Source organism: Rhincodon typus, chromosome 24 (genome assembly GCF_021869965.1).
Source record: "Rhincodon typus isolate 14 chromosome 24, sRhiTyp1.1, whole genome shotgun sequence".
Taxonomy (NCBI): domain Eukaryota; kingdom Metazoa; phylum Chordata; class Chondrichthyes; order Orectolobiformes; family Rhincodontidae; genus Rhincodon; species Rhincodon typus.
Window position 1 is genome coordinate 8,922,467 of NC_063355.1, and position 13,982 is coordinate 8,936,448.

The 13,982-nt window shown below is 40.1% G+C and overlaps 2 protein-coding genes across 10 annotated transcripts in view; one reads left to right on the forward strand and one right to left on the reverse strand.

Annotated features, from left to right (window-relative positions):
- ccdc117 (coiled-coil domain containing 117) overlaps positions 1-2,435 on the reverse strand; it is a 39,564-nt gene extending 37,129 nt beyond the window's left edge. For 2 of the 5 annotated variants that reach the window (XM_020511615.2, XM_048611323.1), the window contains exon 1: positions 2,326-2,435. The gene's annotated coding sequence lies outside the window, so the exon portion shown is untranslated. Of the gene's footprint in view, positions 1-2,055; positions 2,211-2,312 lie in introns of those variants that run through there. The other 3 variants (XM_048611322.1, XM_048611320.1, XM_048611321.1) reach the window with 3 other exon arrangements.
- Positions 2,343-13,982, forward strand: part of tcn2 (transcobalamin II) — a 64,627-nt gene continuing 52,987 nt past the window's right edge. Inside the window, exons 1-2 of one of the 5 annotated variants that reach the window (XM_048611317.1) lie at positions 2,440-2,549; positions 13,003-13,413. Coding sequence is in view for 1 of the 5 variants with exons in the window: in XM_048611314.1 (XP_048467271.1) it covers positions 2,456-2,542 (87 nt within the window). In the remaining 4 variants the exon portion in view is untranslated. Of the gene's footprint in view, positions 2,550-13,002; positions 13,414-13,982 lie in introns of all 5 variants that reach the window. The other 4 variants (XM_048611316.1, XM_048611314.1, XM_048611315.1 and 1 more) reach the window with 4 other exon arrangements.

The window sequence follows — 13,982 nt, forward strand, 5'->3', positions numbered from 1 at the left end:
GATTTACAAAGCAATGGAGTTACATGGAGTTAATTATAACGCAAAATGATAATGAATCAAGAGTCAGATCAAGGGCTGAGACTTATGGAGGCTCAGAAAAATATCTATTTCCATCCCTTGTTTTTAAAAAAGCCGACTTTGTTGTTTCACAGAAGTGTGTGGAGGTATTCCCCGAAATGAAGATAATCAGGTACAAGTGTCACACCTACACTGCAGATATCCACTTCACACACAATATATAACTAGCATCCTTAAATTATAATCCAGATTTCAAAGCACTGGTAGATAATGTGCAGTCACAAGTGCCATACCAAGACTTGGTGAGAAGATGACAAATTGAACAATTATTATACTTAGTTTTAGATTTAGGGAGCACTAAAAATAACTTTTTTTAAAAAAGCGGTAGATCCTGGGTTACACTTAAATTCAAAGGTGTGCTCAAAAAGGTTGGGGACCACTACCTAGAATGAGACTAAAAGTTATCAAGGACTGTGGACAAAGAGATCAGCCATGACCTTATTATATGGCAGAGTATGTTTGATGGACCGAATGACCTTTCCCAGCTCCTAATTCGATTGAGGTCATAGAGATCTGTGGCACCAAAAAGACCCTTCAGTCCAACCAATCCATGCTGACCATAACTCCAAAACTAAACTAGTCCCATATCCCTCCAAACATTTCTTATTCATGAACTTACCCAAATGTCTTTTAAATGTTGTAACTGTATCTTCATCCACCACTTTCTCTGGAAGTCCATCCCACACACAAACCATTATGTCCTTTCTCCTCTCACTTTAAAAATATGGCCACTAGTCTTGAAATTCCTCACCCTACGGAAAAGACACCTTATCTATACCCCTCATGATTTTATAAAACCTCTGCATGGCCACCCCTCAACCTCCGACGTTTCAGTGAAAACAATCCTAGCCAATCCTTAAAACTGAAACCCTGATGTTTGTGTATGACTGGACTAGATGGTGCAGAAAAACATCGGAGCATACTCAATAGGTTTATTAATCTGGCTTAAGTCCTGTAACATGGAACTTCCAGTCATTTGAGATCTGTTCTTCATAGCGAAACATTAAAAATGTTAGCATTAAACATTTAAAACATTACAAGTATCTGCAGAACACAAGGGTTCCCACCCTTGGTCCAAAAGGCCGGTGTTCAAGTCCCACCTGCTCCAGGGGGGTTATAACTTTTTTTAAAAAAAACAGGTTGATTAGATGTTTTTAAAAATGCGGAACATAACAAACTTTATGTTCTGAAAGACGAGGCTACATTATGCGCATGAATTTCAACACAATTTACCCTACATAAGCACGACTAATCTATAACATGGTCCTCCCTGGATCAAAGCGTCAAGAAAACGGTTTAAAGATCGTCAAATGGGATTTAATTTAAAAATTTGCTGTACCTACGGCATCAGACAGGCTTTTAAACTACTTTTAAAAATGGGCGTATTCGCACTGTGGACGCCGCCTGGCGTTTGAACTTTGTCCTGTTCCGGAAACTTCTAGACGTTTCTCACCTTTACGATGTCACAGCAGATGCAACAGCATCTAATTCTGTTAGACACTACACACACAAAAAACAAAACACTGCAGCTGCTGAAATCCAAGGTGGTCAAACCGGAGGCTAGAAGAACGCAGCAGGCCAAGGCAGCATCTGGAGGAAAGGAGCAGTCAACGTTTCGGCTATTACCCTTCTGGTGTTCTGACTGGAGGACATTGCAACAAACCATCCCGGTTTGCATAAACAGAAAATTACAGCTTCAGCTGCTATATCAAGTGGCAGTGTGCCAAAATACTTCTGGCACAAAATCCCGGCCTCTCATATCGCTGGGAGTAAATTAGGCTTTGCATAGGTGCGCCAGAAAATGACCGAGGGCAGATTTCTCAGAAATGCACCGATAACGGATGAAAATTCGCAGCAGTCGATGCGTGAGGCGCATAGAACAAAATGTTACAGATCGTTGTTAGTCCACGTTAATTATGCGCGTTTGCTGCATTGCTGATAATGGACCGACTGCTCGCACATATGTGCATACTGTACCTACGCACCGTAGGCCATGTCAGAGGACAAGGTGGACAACTGAGGAAAAGCGATGGAGCTGCAGGAGGACGGCGGCGAGCGCGGGCAGCAACGACCCCGGCTCCCGCGCGAGCAGCTCCTACTCCCTGAAGCTGGCGCGAGGGCTTAACGGTCAACTAGGCGAGCCCGACACACCCTCTTACCACCACGCAATCGCTTCGCCGGGATCTCCCCCCCCTCCAAATCAGTTTTCAGATCCTCCTCACTCCCTCGCTCACTTTGTTTACCTACCTAGACATGTAAAGTCCCGTCACGTTCCTTTGCGTGCTCGATTTCTCTCACCGTTTTCGCCTTATCGTCGACGTCATGACGTCACCGCCGGAATGAACACAGACGCTGCCCACGACCGGACGCCGCACGCATGCGCAAGAGCAAACCAGCAGGCCTCTTAAATTGCCGTCTTTGTTTGGGACAGAAAGGCCAACATCGGGGCATGACGGCGTTACAGGTAACAGGTATCACAGTTATATCATTGATGGCATTGACAATGGCCGCTGGTCTGGGTTTTGACCATCTGCCTTATTTTGTGTGCAATGAGCTTTAAAATTAAGTTTTATATTTAAAAAAATGAAAAACTTAGGAGCCCCAACAGCTCAGTGTATGGAGGGAGAAACGTTCTTTTCTTCAAAAGTCAGTCAATCTGATGAAATACCTGCTTTATTTTAAACCAGTGCAAATTTATTGAAACCCGTTTTTAAAATTTAAGCCACTTAGTGAACGCTAGTTTTATTAATTAAGTCTTTGTTTTATTTTAAAACCAAGAAAAGTGAAAATTAGTGTTCTGTTTAAATATCAAAAAGCTAAGCATGCAACGAAGTTCACTAATGGCAGTCCACAATTATTTAATTTACCACCACAACTTTTATGGGCTGCAGGGTAGTAAGGTGCACCAAAAATTCTGTTGTGTGGTTTCATTAAGGTTCCTTTAATGGGCCTGGTTTTTCCGTTTACCAAAATTACTTATGTCAGTAAATCCAAAGCAGGTAATTTTGGAAAACATTCATCTTGAGCTGAATAGTAAAGGCTTTCATTTATATAATGCATTTCACTGCATAAATTCAATGTTTCTACGACAGCACCTTCTAAATCCATGGCAGTATCATCTAGAAGGACAAGGGCAGGCAGTGCATGAAAACACCACCACTTACAAATTCTCCTCCAAGCCACTCACTATCTTAAATTGGAAATATAATCACTATTCCTTCCCCATCACAATCAAAATCCTGGAAATGCCTACCTAAAAGCATTATAGGGGTACCTACACTAAATGGACTCCAGCAGTTCAAACAGGCAGATTAGCACCATCATTGCCTTTTCAAGGACAGCTGGTGAAGGGCAACAATGTTTGTTCAGCCAATAATGGCCACACCCTAGGAATGGGATATCCTGATTTCTTTCTTTCCAAAGTGCTTTTGAACCAGTTATGTGCAGTAACCTATTCTAATGAGGGAAATCCAGGCTATGCTCTAGGCACTTTGTCAGAAGGATGACTCTGGTGTTTGCCTTCCTAATACACCATTCCAGAGTTTTGTGGCCCTCCCAGTTCTGGCTTTGATATTACCAAAGGAGAATCAGCCTGACTACCTTTTGGATACACACTGAAGACTGAACAAGGCTGGAGTAGAATTCCTTTTGGCCACATCCATTGCTTCTAAAGTTGGGGCATACACATTGACTGATGCTTCTGGGTTAGGGTGACCCAAGATGATTGAGGCACTTCCTTAGTTCAAAGGAGACTGGCTGAGAGAACCCTGTGGAGTCTCTTTCCTTTCTCAGATTTACTTTTCCAGAAAAAGGTGCATCTGCCATCTTGTTCTTTGAGCTGACATGCACCTGTCCACCGTACCTCACGCAGGATAGTGATGTCAATGTTATTGCACTAGGGTTCCAAGGCTACGATAGCAGTCAGCATTTCAGACCAGTCACTGCTTACATTGTCTATTGGACCTGGAACATCTGGACCCTGAAAATTTCATTTTGAAGGAGTAGATGTGTGTGCATGGATTCTTTTAATGTGAGATGGCCATTGCACACCAAATAACATACAATACTAGTGAAGCAATATCTTTGACCAATAGCAGAGGTAGACAGCAGGCATCAGTGTGGAGGACAGGGACTAACACACGTTGTTAAACTTACCTATCTCCTCACTTCCCCATTCCTATCAGCCTACAGTCCTGCTTATGTTTGGGTTGGTGTTGAAGCAAAGAGGATATTCCATATCAGTCAACCCCAGTAAAAATCAGCATAGACACGGTGATGCCAAAACAGACGCTTGATCTGTGATGGCCCTACTCTTAATTCTTGTCATGATGATCTAGAACCTGGTCTCCCCTGCCCTGCTGCTTTAACTGAATGGCTCCAATTTTCTACTTCCTGCTCCAGATTCAAACTGCTCACACCTTACCTTGCTGCTTTAACAGGCCAGCTCAGACTTTCTTTGCTACTCCCGACTTGTGGTCCTGTCTTTGTCTCTCTCAATAAACAACATCGCACAACCTTTCCTCTGGACATTGGCACCTGCTTGACTACATCAGTTTCCGAACAAGGGTGTTCACATCACCTGTGTCATGATGTGAGCTAACAATTAGTAGACTAATTAGATGATGATCAGTCTATCTTCTTCGCCTAGTGGTATCAGAAATGATACCGGCAATGGTATCTGAATTTCCTGTGGCAGCATTTCTATGTCCATAGACTAAAGGACACTATAAAAAAGACCTACTCAATCTGTGCCTCACACAATCAACAAATAGGAACCATAATGTTCACAGTGCCTGGTCTGTCCTTAATAGCATAAAAAGAAACACCAGTAAGGACACTCTAGGGGTTGATTTTCTTATTAAGTAATTTAGTTGGGTTCCACTAGTGACGAGGTATCCATTGGCAACATTGCGTCAACCTCCACAAAATTTCTTTAGCTATTTGAGTTGGCATGTCCCATTATATATATATCCTGTTGAAAGACACCCATACTTCAAGAAAGTTCACCAACATTGTAACGTTGAACGTTATCTCTGGGTTGCTACCATTGAATGGGATTGTTTACGCAGTGTTGTGAGCCTTTAACCCTTTCAGGGAATGCCTTGTTCTGCGAAATGTCTTGGAAGACTGTATTACCATTTTCCATCTACGTGTTGGTCATCTGAATGTAATCAAACTCAAATCAGTCACTTACTGATATTTCTATCTCCTTCAATGGAGGCATCCATGTAAATAGATTACAGCTGGCTGCCAATCTTTTTCTGCTCTCCAAGTTGTCCTGCGCACTATTGTCCTCCAGTATTCCAATAATCTGAGGTGGGTTAGCATTTCATTTGCTGCTGATCTTATCAAGTACGGGTGACAGCTCATTTTAGTTGTATGAGAAGTTGCAAGCACCTTTTACAGATGCTTGTATCACTTCCAATGAATGCCAAGACACCTTAAGTGATGATCCTCCAGTTGTCCATTAGGTGGTCTCCAAGCTGTAACATAGGCTCATCCTGTCTCTCGGTTTTCCACCCTATTAGGGGATAAGTGACACAGGAAAACCATATTGCTGTGTGCTTGGTAGCGCAAAGAACCCCAACAAGAACTCAGTGGCGGGGAAGACAGTTCCAACAACCACACTGAGGCCCTATCAGAGTAGAGTCTTATTCTACTACAATAACCAGCATTCCACTAGCAATTGAAGTAAAACTCAGACAAATTCCTGCAGCTAATAAATCTGACAAGGAGTGCACAAAAGTCAGACAGCTCTGCTTTCAAGAGTTTTCCTCAGTACTGTTACAACTGGGAATGGCCGAACCTGTCTGATAATTAAACTAAAACACAAGCCCCAATCTGCCATGATGGGATTAGAGGTTCCCTTCTAATAATTACCCCAAAAGCAAAAGCTTGCCTTTCCCCTTGTAATCTGTAAAAAGAGTGGTTAAAAGAAAGAAAATCCCTGATCTCTACAAGTAACAAGAAACAATTTTATTTATTTAACCCAACAATGAACAAATTAACAAAATTATTAACAAACTGACAATTACATGTTAGACTACTAACTACTCCCTAACTGGTCTAAATTCTACTATGCTGTTTAAATAAAGACAAGTCCCAGTAACATAAACCCAATTAATAAGAAGCAATAAACTATAACTTAATCTCTCCAAATTCACACAGACTGTTCTGGAATATTCTGTCATCTCCCATCTCTTCACAAACACCTTTCTTCCATTAATTCTGCTGTAATTTCTCCTGTAAGGACCTTGAGCTAAAATACCATGGTACCTTTGATTAATTGGATGGGTTTTCCCTGAGAGCAGAATGATGCTAACTCTGGCGGGTGGCAGTTATCTGTCTTCGATTTTCCAAATGCCCTTGTCTTATGTACCCATAATGACATAATCAAATTCTTATAATATGATTGGTTTCAGCTTGTCAACACCATCAGATTTAAATTCAATTGGCTTTGAGTTAGAGTTTGGTTTTAAATTAATTGGCCAAATTCAAACTCGTCACAACATCAAAACAAGACTGTTGTTTTGCCTGCCACCTGTAAGGCTTTGTTGATATACTTGTTTCACTTTTTGAGGCTCCCTGTACGGGCAACGACAGCTGCTACTTACAGACTTTTTTTAAATTGCTAAGTACAAACAAAGCACAATTTAGCTTCCTGCCTTCCACCTCACAATTACTCTACCCAACTTTGTAACCATACAGTGTATAAAGTGTTTCAAATATAGTTCAGGAGACCAAAAAGTGGAAAGGTACCATGAGCAAAAACAACACTTGAAAATAATGGAAGACTTATTGGCGTACGACCATAGGACGGTCATACCAAAGTTGGTATGAAGAGAAATCTTTCAGAAACTTCACAGGAGACATCTAGTCATCAGGAATTTCTCAGCAAGAACAAAGCAGTATGATGACCAGGAATTTCCAAAGGCATAAAAGCAGAAGTTGCTGGAAAAGCTCAGCAGGTCTGGCAGCATATGTGAAGAAAAATCAGAGTTAACGTTTCGGGTCCGGTGACCCTTCCTCGGTTCTGAGGAAAGGTTACCGGACCCTAAACGTTAACTTTGATTTTTCTTCACAGATGCTACCAGACCTGCTGAGCTTTTCCAGCAACTTCTGTTTCTGTTCCTAATTTATATCATCCACAGTTCTTTTGGTTGTTATTTTCCAAAGGACATACAGGATTATATTAGGATTACATGCCTAATGTGTCATACACAACCAAATGCCTGCAGAATAAATTATCTAATCAAGATTTCTGGAAAGGCCAAGGAAAAGCCTAGCAAAGATTTATTTGGCTTTAGAGGGAAGATGTATTTAGCTCTCGTCGACTATTATTCAAGATGGATTGAAGTGGGAAGACTTCATTTGCCTGCAGCAGACTCTTATCAGAATACTGAAAAGAATCTTTTCAATACATGCTTTCCCAGAAAAACTGCTATTAGACAATATGCCTTAATCATGAATGAGGATTGCAGGTAGGCAACAACCAGCTGATAAGTTCTCCACTCCATCCTCAGTCCAACAGAAACACAGAAGGTGAACTTAAAAACTGTGAAGTCACTGATGCGTAAGAATCCAGACCGGGATTTGGCTCCAAACAGTTAGAGACAACATCATTGAATAATAAGTATTTGCCAGCAAAATTGTTAATGGGAAGGAGGATAAAAACAGATGTACCAGTTTCGGGGCACAATTCTGAGAACAAATATAACGTCTAATGAGGAAATACACTGCAAAAAGCAGCAGAAATGGTACAACTCTAAACATAGGGTGAAAACTCTGTCAGCCTTAAGGCCAGCGCAGAAGTTCTGCTTAAGGATCTGGAAGCCAAAAATCATGGTCATCAGAAGAACAGATCCACTATGATCTTGCATTGTCTGTGCACCTGAAGGGACATTCCGGACAAACAGGATGACATTGATTTTCCTAGAACCGAGAAATAGACCACGTATGATTATCACAGAATATGGGTCAGCCATACCTCAAGTACATCAGACCAGGTACAGCATGGTACAATTATTCCAAACATGAACCATCACCTTACTGCTGAACACAAGTGAACCAGATCAGGCTACCAAGCCAGAGTTCCAGATTGTCTTTAACACTGAACTTTGGAGTTTGATGAGAGTGAGGGATGTGGTGCTAATAGTAATAAATGGTTTTAATGACTACAGAGACTAAGTAAGTAGAAATAAGTAACTGATAAATTAAATCAAGTAGAGAAAAATTAGGGTTGTGTAGTATTTTTTCAGTGAAAAGTGTGATGGCAGTGTGGAAAAGAGAGTGGGTAATATTCTGATGTGTGGAAAGAAAGGCAGGACTGAATATTATTAGTGAAAGTTTTAATTTCACAAAACTTATTTATGACAGTACCTATTATATCAGTGTGGAGGGCACTGGTGCAGAATAACTGAGACAGTTGAATGCCAACTTGTTGTTTAAATGATGTCATTTATTGTACTGCAGAATCTAAGGGAATCTAATATGCTGCTAAACCTCGGAACAACTAGTTAGCTAGTGCTGATTTTAGGATCCAATGCTCTTGCTTTTTGCGTGACTGTTCCTTTAACTACTATTCACAGTTGAAACAAAATCAATTTGGCACAAATAGCCCTGCACAATATTGTTGTCTCAGAGGAAAGGAATAAACAGAAAGGAAGGAAACCAAAAGGAAATTTGAGTTTTTTTTGCTATTACAGTGCACATTTATTTCAGAGGAAGGAAATTACTTAAAGGGATACGGGGTGCCTGTAAATGCTTAAATATGATTAAACTTGATCTAGATCTTATAGAGATAAATCTGCATAACGTGCCAGACTTCAGCATGTTGAATTAATGAATCAAATGTGGAACGGACCATTTGCAGCATGTACTGTTTGAGAGTTCTCTGAATTCTTAGCTCAAAAATTGTCATTGAAAGGTGCAGTGACAGCAAGGATATGGAGTCTGTGAACAGTGGACCAGCTGTCTCCTTTACCAAATAGATTTAATAAATAAAAAGGAAGGTGAATTAGTGTCAAACCAAACACAAAGAAAAACAAAGAGCTAGAAAACTAAGGAACAGTAACAAAAGTATTATAAAGTTTCATATTTTGTAAATCTCCAAAGCATAATTTAACCACCTGAAGGAATAAGACTCCACAACTGCACCCATTTTGGGCCAGGGAGGTTAACTGGCATTACATTAATCATGTTAAAAAAAATCTTGTGTTGTTAATTATCTAACTCAACTTTCTATATTGAGTCTAATGTACAATTTAATGTTTCAAAGACAAAAAAAACTTTTAAAAGGGCTACCAAGATATTGTTAATGCAAAACAGGTAGTAAGGTGGCAGATATTGGCCAGCAAATTCTGGTGATTTGTACTCATGTATTTCTTAATTCCCTGAACTTACTTACTGGTTGATTTGCCCATTAATAATGGCATGGATCATTAACAAACTGTTCTTTTTCCACTATGTTCTGGCCCTATGTAGAATGAAGGGGACAATCGGAAGACAGGAATTTTCCTTAGTGTCAGGAAATACAAGTGGAATTGTATAAGGAGCGACTGAATAGTACTGAGGATTAACAATGACTTTTCATCTTTGTGCCTGACATTTGTGTCTCAGAGTCAAGGAGGTTGTGTAACACCAGGACCCTTGAAATTTAGCAATGTCTGTTAAGATCCCATCAACATACACAATCCTAGACTGCAAAAAACAAACAGAAATTGCTGGAGAAAATCAGTGGGTCTGGCAGCATCTGTGAACAGAAAACAGTGTTAATGTTTAGAGTCTAGTGACCCATTTTCAGAACTCTGTAGACTGCACACAGGATACAAAGAGGATGAGGTCCATTCATGATATTAGTGCAGTTCTTAAAAGATGTACGTTAACACAGCGAAACAGGCCAAAACTCAAGCACACTGCAAAGTCACAATCGGGAAAAGCCTTTCCACCATAGTACACCAAAAGATTGGTGACTTACAGAACCACTCAATCTGTATGCCTGTCGCTAAATGTGTATACAGGACTATGATTGTCATTGAATGCATCTAATAAATGTTGCAAGTAGATGGAAGCACCTAAGCGTGCAACATCTTCAGTGGAGACCAGTTTTATTTTATTGCAATTTCTGCAATGTCCAATTTGAAATCTTTAGGAATATATTTTTAAATGTTTTGTGAATAAAGTATATTTTTACAACAAACCAAATCAATCATGCTCAGACATCTGGAGTGCAAATTTTCTTTGTGTGCTTGACCTAGTTAAACTGTAAACCATTATTATTTTATTCAGCATGAGAAGGGATCAACACTGGCACAGAGATGCATTAAGAACAGTTACCTATCAATCTTTGTTTTCAGATGAGGCAGGCTGGTTCTTGTTAGTCAGAGGGTTGCCATGGGATTGCACCAAAGATAGGCAGTCTCCATGACATTTTTTTTGTCCTCTTAAAGTCCCTCCACATTTTAAGGGAATTACGTGGTTAACAGCTGATGTCTTTGTGAAGGTAATCTGACGTCCTTGCCTGGTTTGACCTCCATGTGACTCCAGGCACACAGCAATGTGGCTGACTCCAAATTGCCCTCTGAGCAATAAGTGCTGGCCTCGCCTATGACACCATGTCTAAATATTTCTAATTGTTAAAAACTTGCTGTAACAGTGGAGTCAACAACTTCAACCACTCTGTGTAAAGAAGTTTCTCCTGCTCTCAACCCTAAATATATTTACATCTCTTCCTATATGCCTTCAACTAATACAAATTCTGAATTATTAATTTAGGCATTTGTTAATAAAACTTACTTTGTGGGAGAAGAACTGATCAGATTGAGGGGGGACATGTTTGAAATGTGTAAAAGTATGAAGAGCATTGATAGGGTAGACAGGACAAAACCTTTCCCCTTGGTCAAGGGAATCTGTAGTGATTGTAATGAGGTCAGACAGGTGCTCCTCATAGAATAAGTTCCCTGATTGGATCATATTAACAGCCCAATCAGGGAGCCCTGCCTGACAGATTTAAAAAAAAGTGTCTGGCATTTTGATACTCGGAGCTGGCCTAGTGTCAAGAACTTTCCGTGTGTAAACAAAGGATGACTGGATACCAGCCTCTGGAATTATTTCAGAATTAACGACTATAAGGCATAAACTTAAAAGGGGCAGGAGATGGAAGGAAAAAAACTTTTTAACCAGAGGGTGGTGGGAATCTGGAACTCACTGTGTGTAAGGGTGACAGAGGCAGAAACCCTCATAACATTTAAGTATTTAGATGTGCACTTGCAATACCAAGGCGTTATAAGGCTATGGGCTTAGTACAGGAAAATGGAATAAGAATAGTTAGGTGGTTGTTTGTTTCTGTGCCAGTTGAAATGTGCAGAAGGGCCTTTTTCTGTGCTACAGATCTATCACTCCATTAGATTATTTATGATTTTACCAAGCCCAGCATATGGATGAAATTTCCTCCAAGATGATGTTGCACAGAGAGAGTTCTTACTCTGGATCTTATCTCTGCTACACTGGAGTTTTGATTGCTTGTCATTCCTTAATCTCCCTGTATAGCTTAATGTTTTCTTAAGCAAAAGAAAATTCGGGATGAATTAAAAAGGTCATCGTCAACTGCTTTGACTTTTATTTTTAAAACCAGTTTTTTTTATATCCAGAAACTAATTTAATTAATCCATTAAATCAAATGCACATTAATTTTCTTGCATTCCAACTAAAATCCCTGCTGTTGCTGTCCTAAGGAAACAATGTGGAATCTTCCCAGCCTCTGAACAACTTGGGCATTAGCAAGTAAGTTAAGAATTATGTGAGACTGGCAATGAGGTGTTTCCTGCAACTGAAAGCCAAAGAGCCCCATTATCCAAGCAGACAAGGCAAGAATTTCAATTTATAACGATGGGTTGGATTATTTCTGGTTGTTAAATTTGCTAGTGACAAAAAGCAGTTAGGAGTGCAGGTTGTGAAAAGAACATAAGGGCTTTACAATGAAATTCAGATAACTGTGTTGGCAAAGATCTGGCAAATGGATTATAATGTGGGAAAATGTGAAATTGTCCAATTTGGCCTGAAGGAAAAAAAAGCATGTTATCTAAATGGTGGCAGGTTGTAGAACCTCTAGATTCTGAAGGATCTAGCTGTCCTTTTGTATGAGTTGCAATAGGTCAGTATGCAGGTACAGCGAGTAATAAAGAAAGTTAACAGAATATCATTTATTACAAGATGAATTGGATAAAAACATAGGATAGGTATATTTACATTAGAGGGTATTACTAAGAACACATCTAGAGTACAGTGTATATATAGTATTGGTGTCCTTATTTTGAAGAATGAAAATGCATTGGAAGTAATTCAGAGAAGGTTTACTTGGCTAATAACTGGAATGGACAGAAAATTTTGAGGAAGGGTTGCTCAGACTAGGCTTGTTATCCACTGGAGTTTAGAAGAGAAAGGAGAAAATTAATTGAAACGTACAAGATCATCAACAAGGTATTTGGGGAGAGTGTGTTTCCACTTGTGAAAGAATCTAGATAAGGGTCACTGTTTAAAAATAAGGGGTTGCCCATTTAAGTCAGATGAGATTTTTGTTTCCTCAGAGGGTTTTAAATCTTTGCAATGCTCTTCCTCAAAAGTAAGTATCTTTGAAACTTTTAAAGGCAGAGATAGATAAATACTTGATCAGCAAGGAAGTGAATGGTTATCGGGGATAGGCAGGAAATATGAATTAATTAAAAAGCAGCCATGATCTTGCTGAATGATGGAGCAAACTCAAAGTGCCAAGTGGCCTATTTCTCCCAATTCATATGTTCATTTCTTTCAACCACAGTCTACAAAATTATATTTTTCCATGACTACTCACTGACTTGGGACACCTCCCTACCTGCACCAAAAGTAACTTTCATCTCCCATAATAACTGCCTCTCTCTCTCATTCCAGGTTGAAAACAACACATTAGAGGATACTGACAGCCCGGAGCAGGACCTAGATTGGTCTCGGATGATTCCCATTGCATACTATGCTGGGATCCTCTGAATGAAGGTTACCCCCTTGACAAGACTGAGACCTTGTGACAAGTCTGTCAAGCTTCCTGGCTTTGTCTGTGCTAAATGGCAAGGCAGCTGTAATATGAACCTGGTATCTGGCTAACAGGGTGAAGCACAAAAAGGCGATGCAAGGCAGGGATGCTATGACCATCCAAGTAGGATCAGAGTGATGCAGTCTGGTCCAGTCCACGAGCTGAGTGTGTATTCCTGAGGGTACAGTGTCCTTGATTCAACATTATAATGATCGTTGCCAATGCAGTCCACAAAACAGTACTAAAGTGCAGAAGTGATCTGTAAATGAATTGTACGTATGCTATGAGGGTTCTTACAGTATAGTACGTGTCAGATGCCAATGTTCATGGATGCGGGGTGCACGTGGTTGGTGCCTACGAAGTGTGTCCTGAAATGTTAATGCCTGGTTTTCAACATTGAGATTGTTAAGAGCAAGCATTGAGCCAAACCTGCCAGGTTCTTTCTCTGGTCTCCTTTGCCAAGTTTTCCCAACATCAAGTTTGTTTAGTAAGTTTGCCAAGATGGGAGTCTGAATATTAATGAAGTGAGTTGAGGCATTTACATGGCATTTCACAAATCAGTATGAGTATTAATTGACATCTCATCCACTGCCTAGGTGAATCTCCATGCCTCTTGTGAAAAGAATAAAAACCTGAAGTGAGATGATCTCACTTTCAAGATGGGCTTCACTGTACTTGTGGCCTAATTCTGCCACACATCTCACCATAACCCACATGGTCCAGACCTCAATAAGATTCCACCGTTAGTGATGTTGGATGAAGGACAAAATTAACGATGACACCAGGAAGAGCTCCTCTGCCCTGCTTCGAAATTGATTTAAAATATTCTGTGACTATCTGC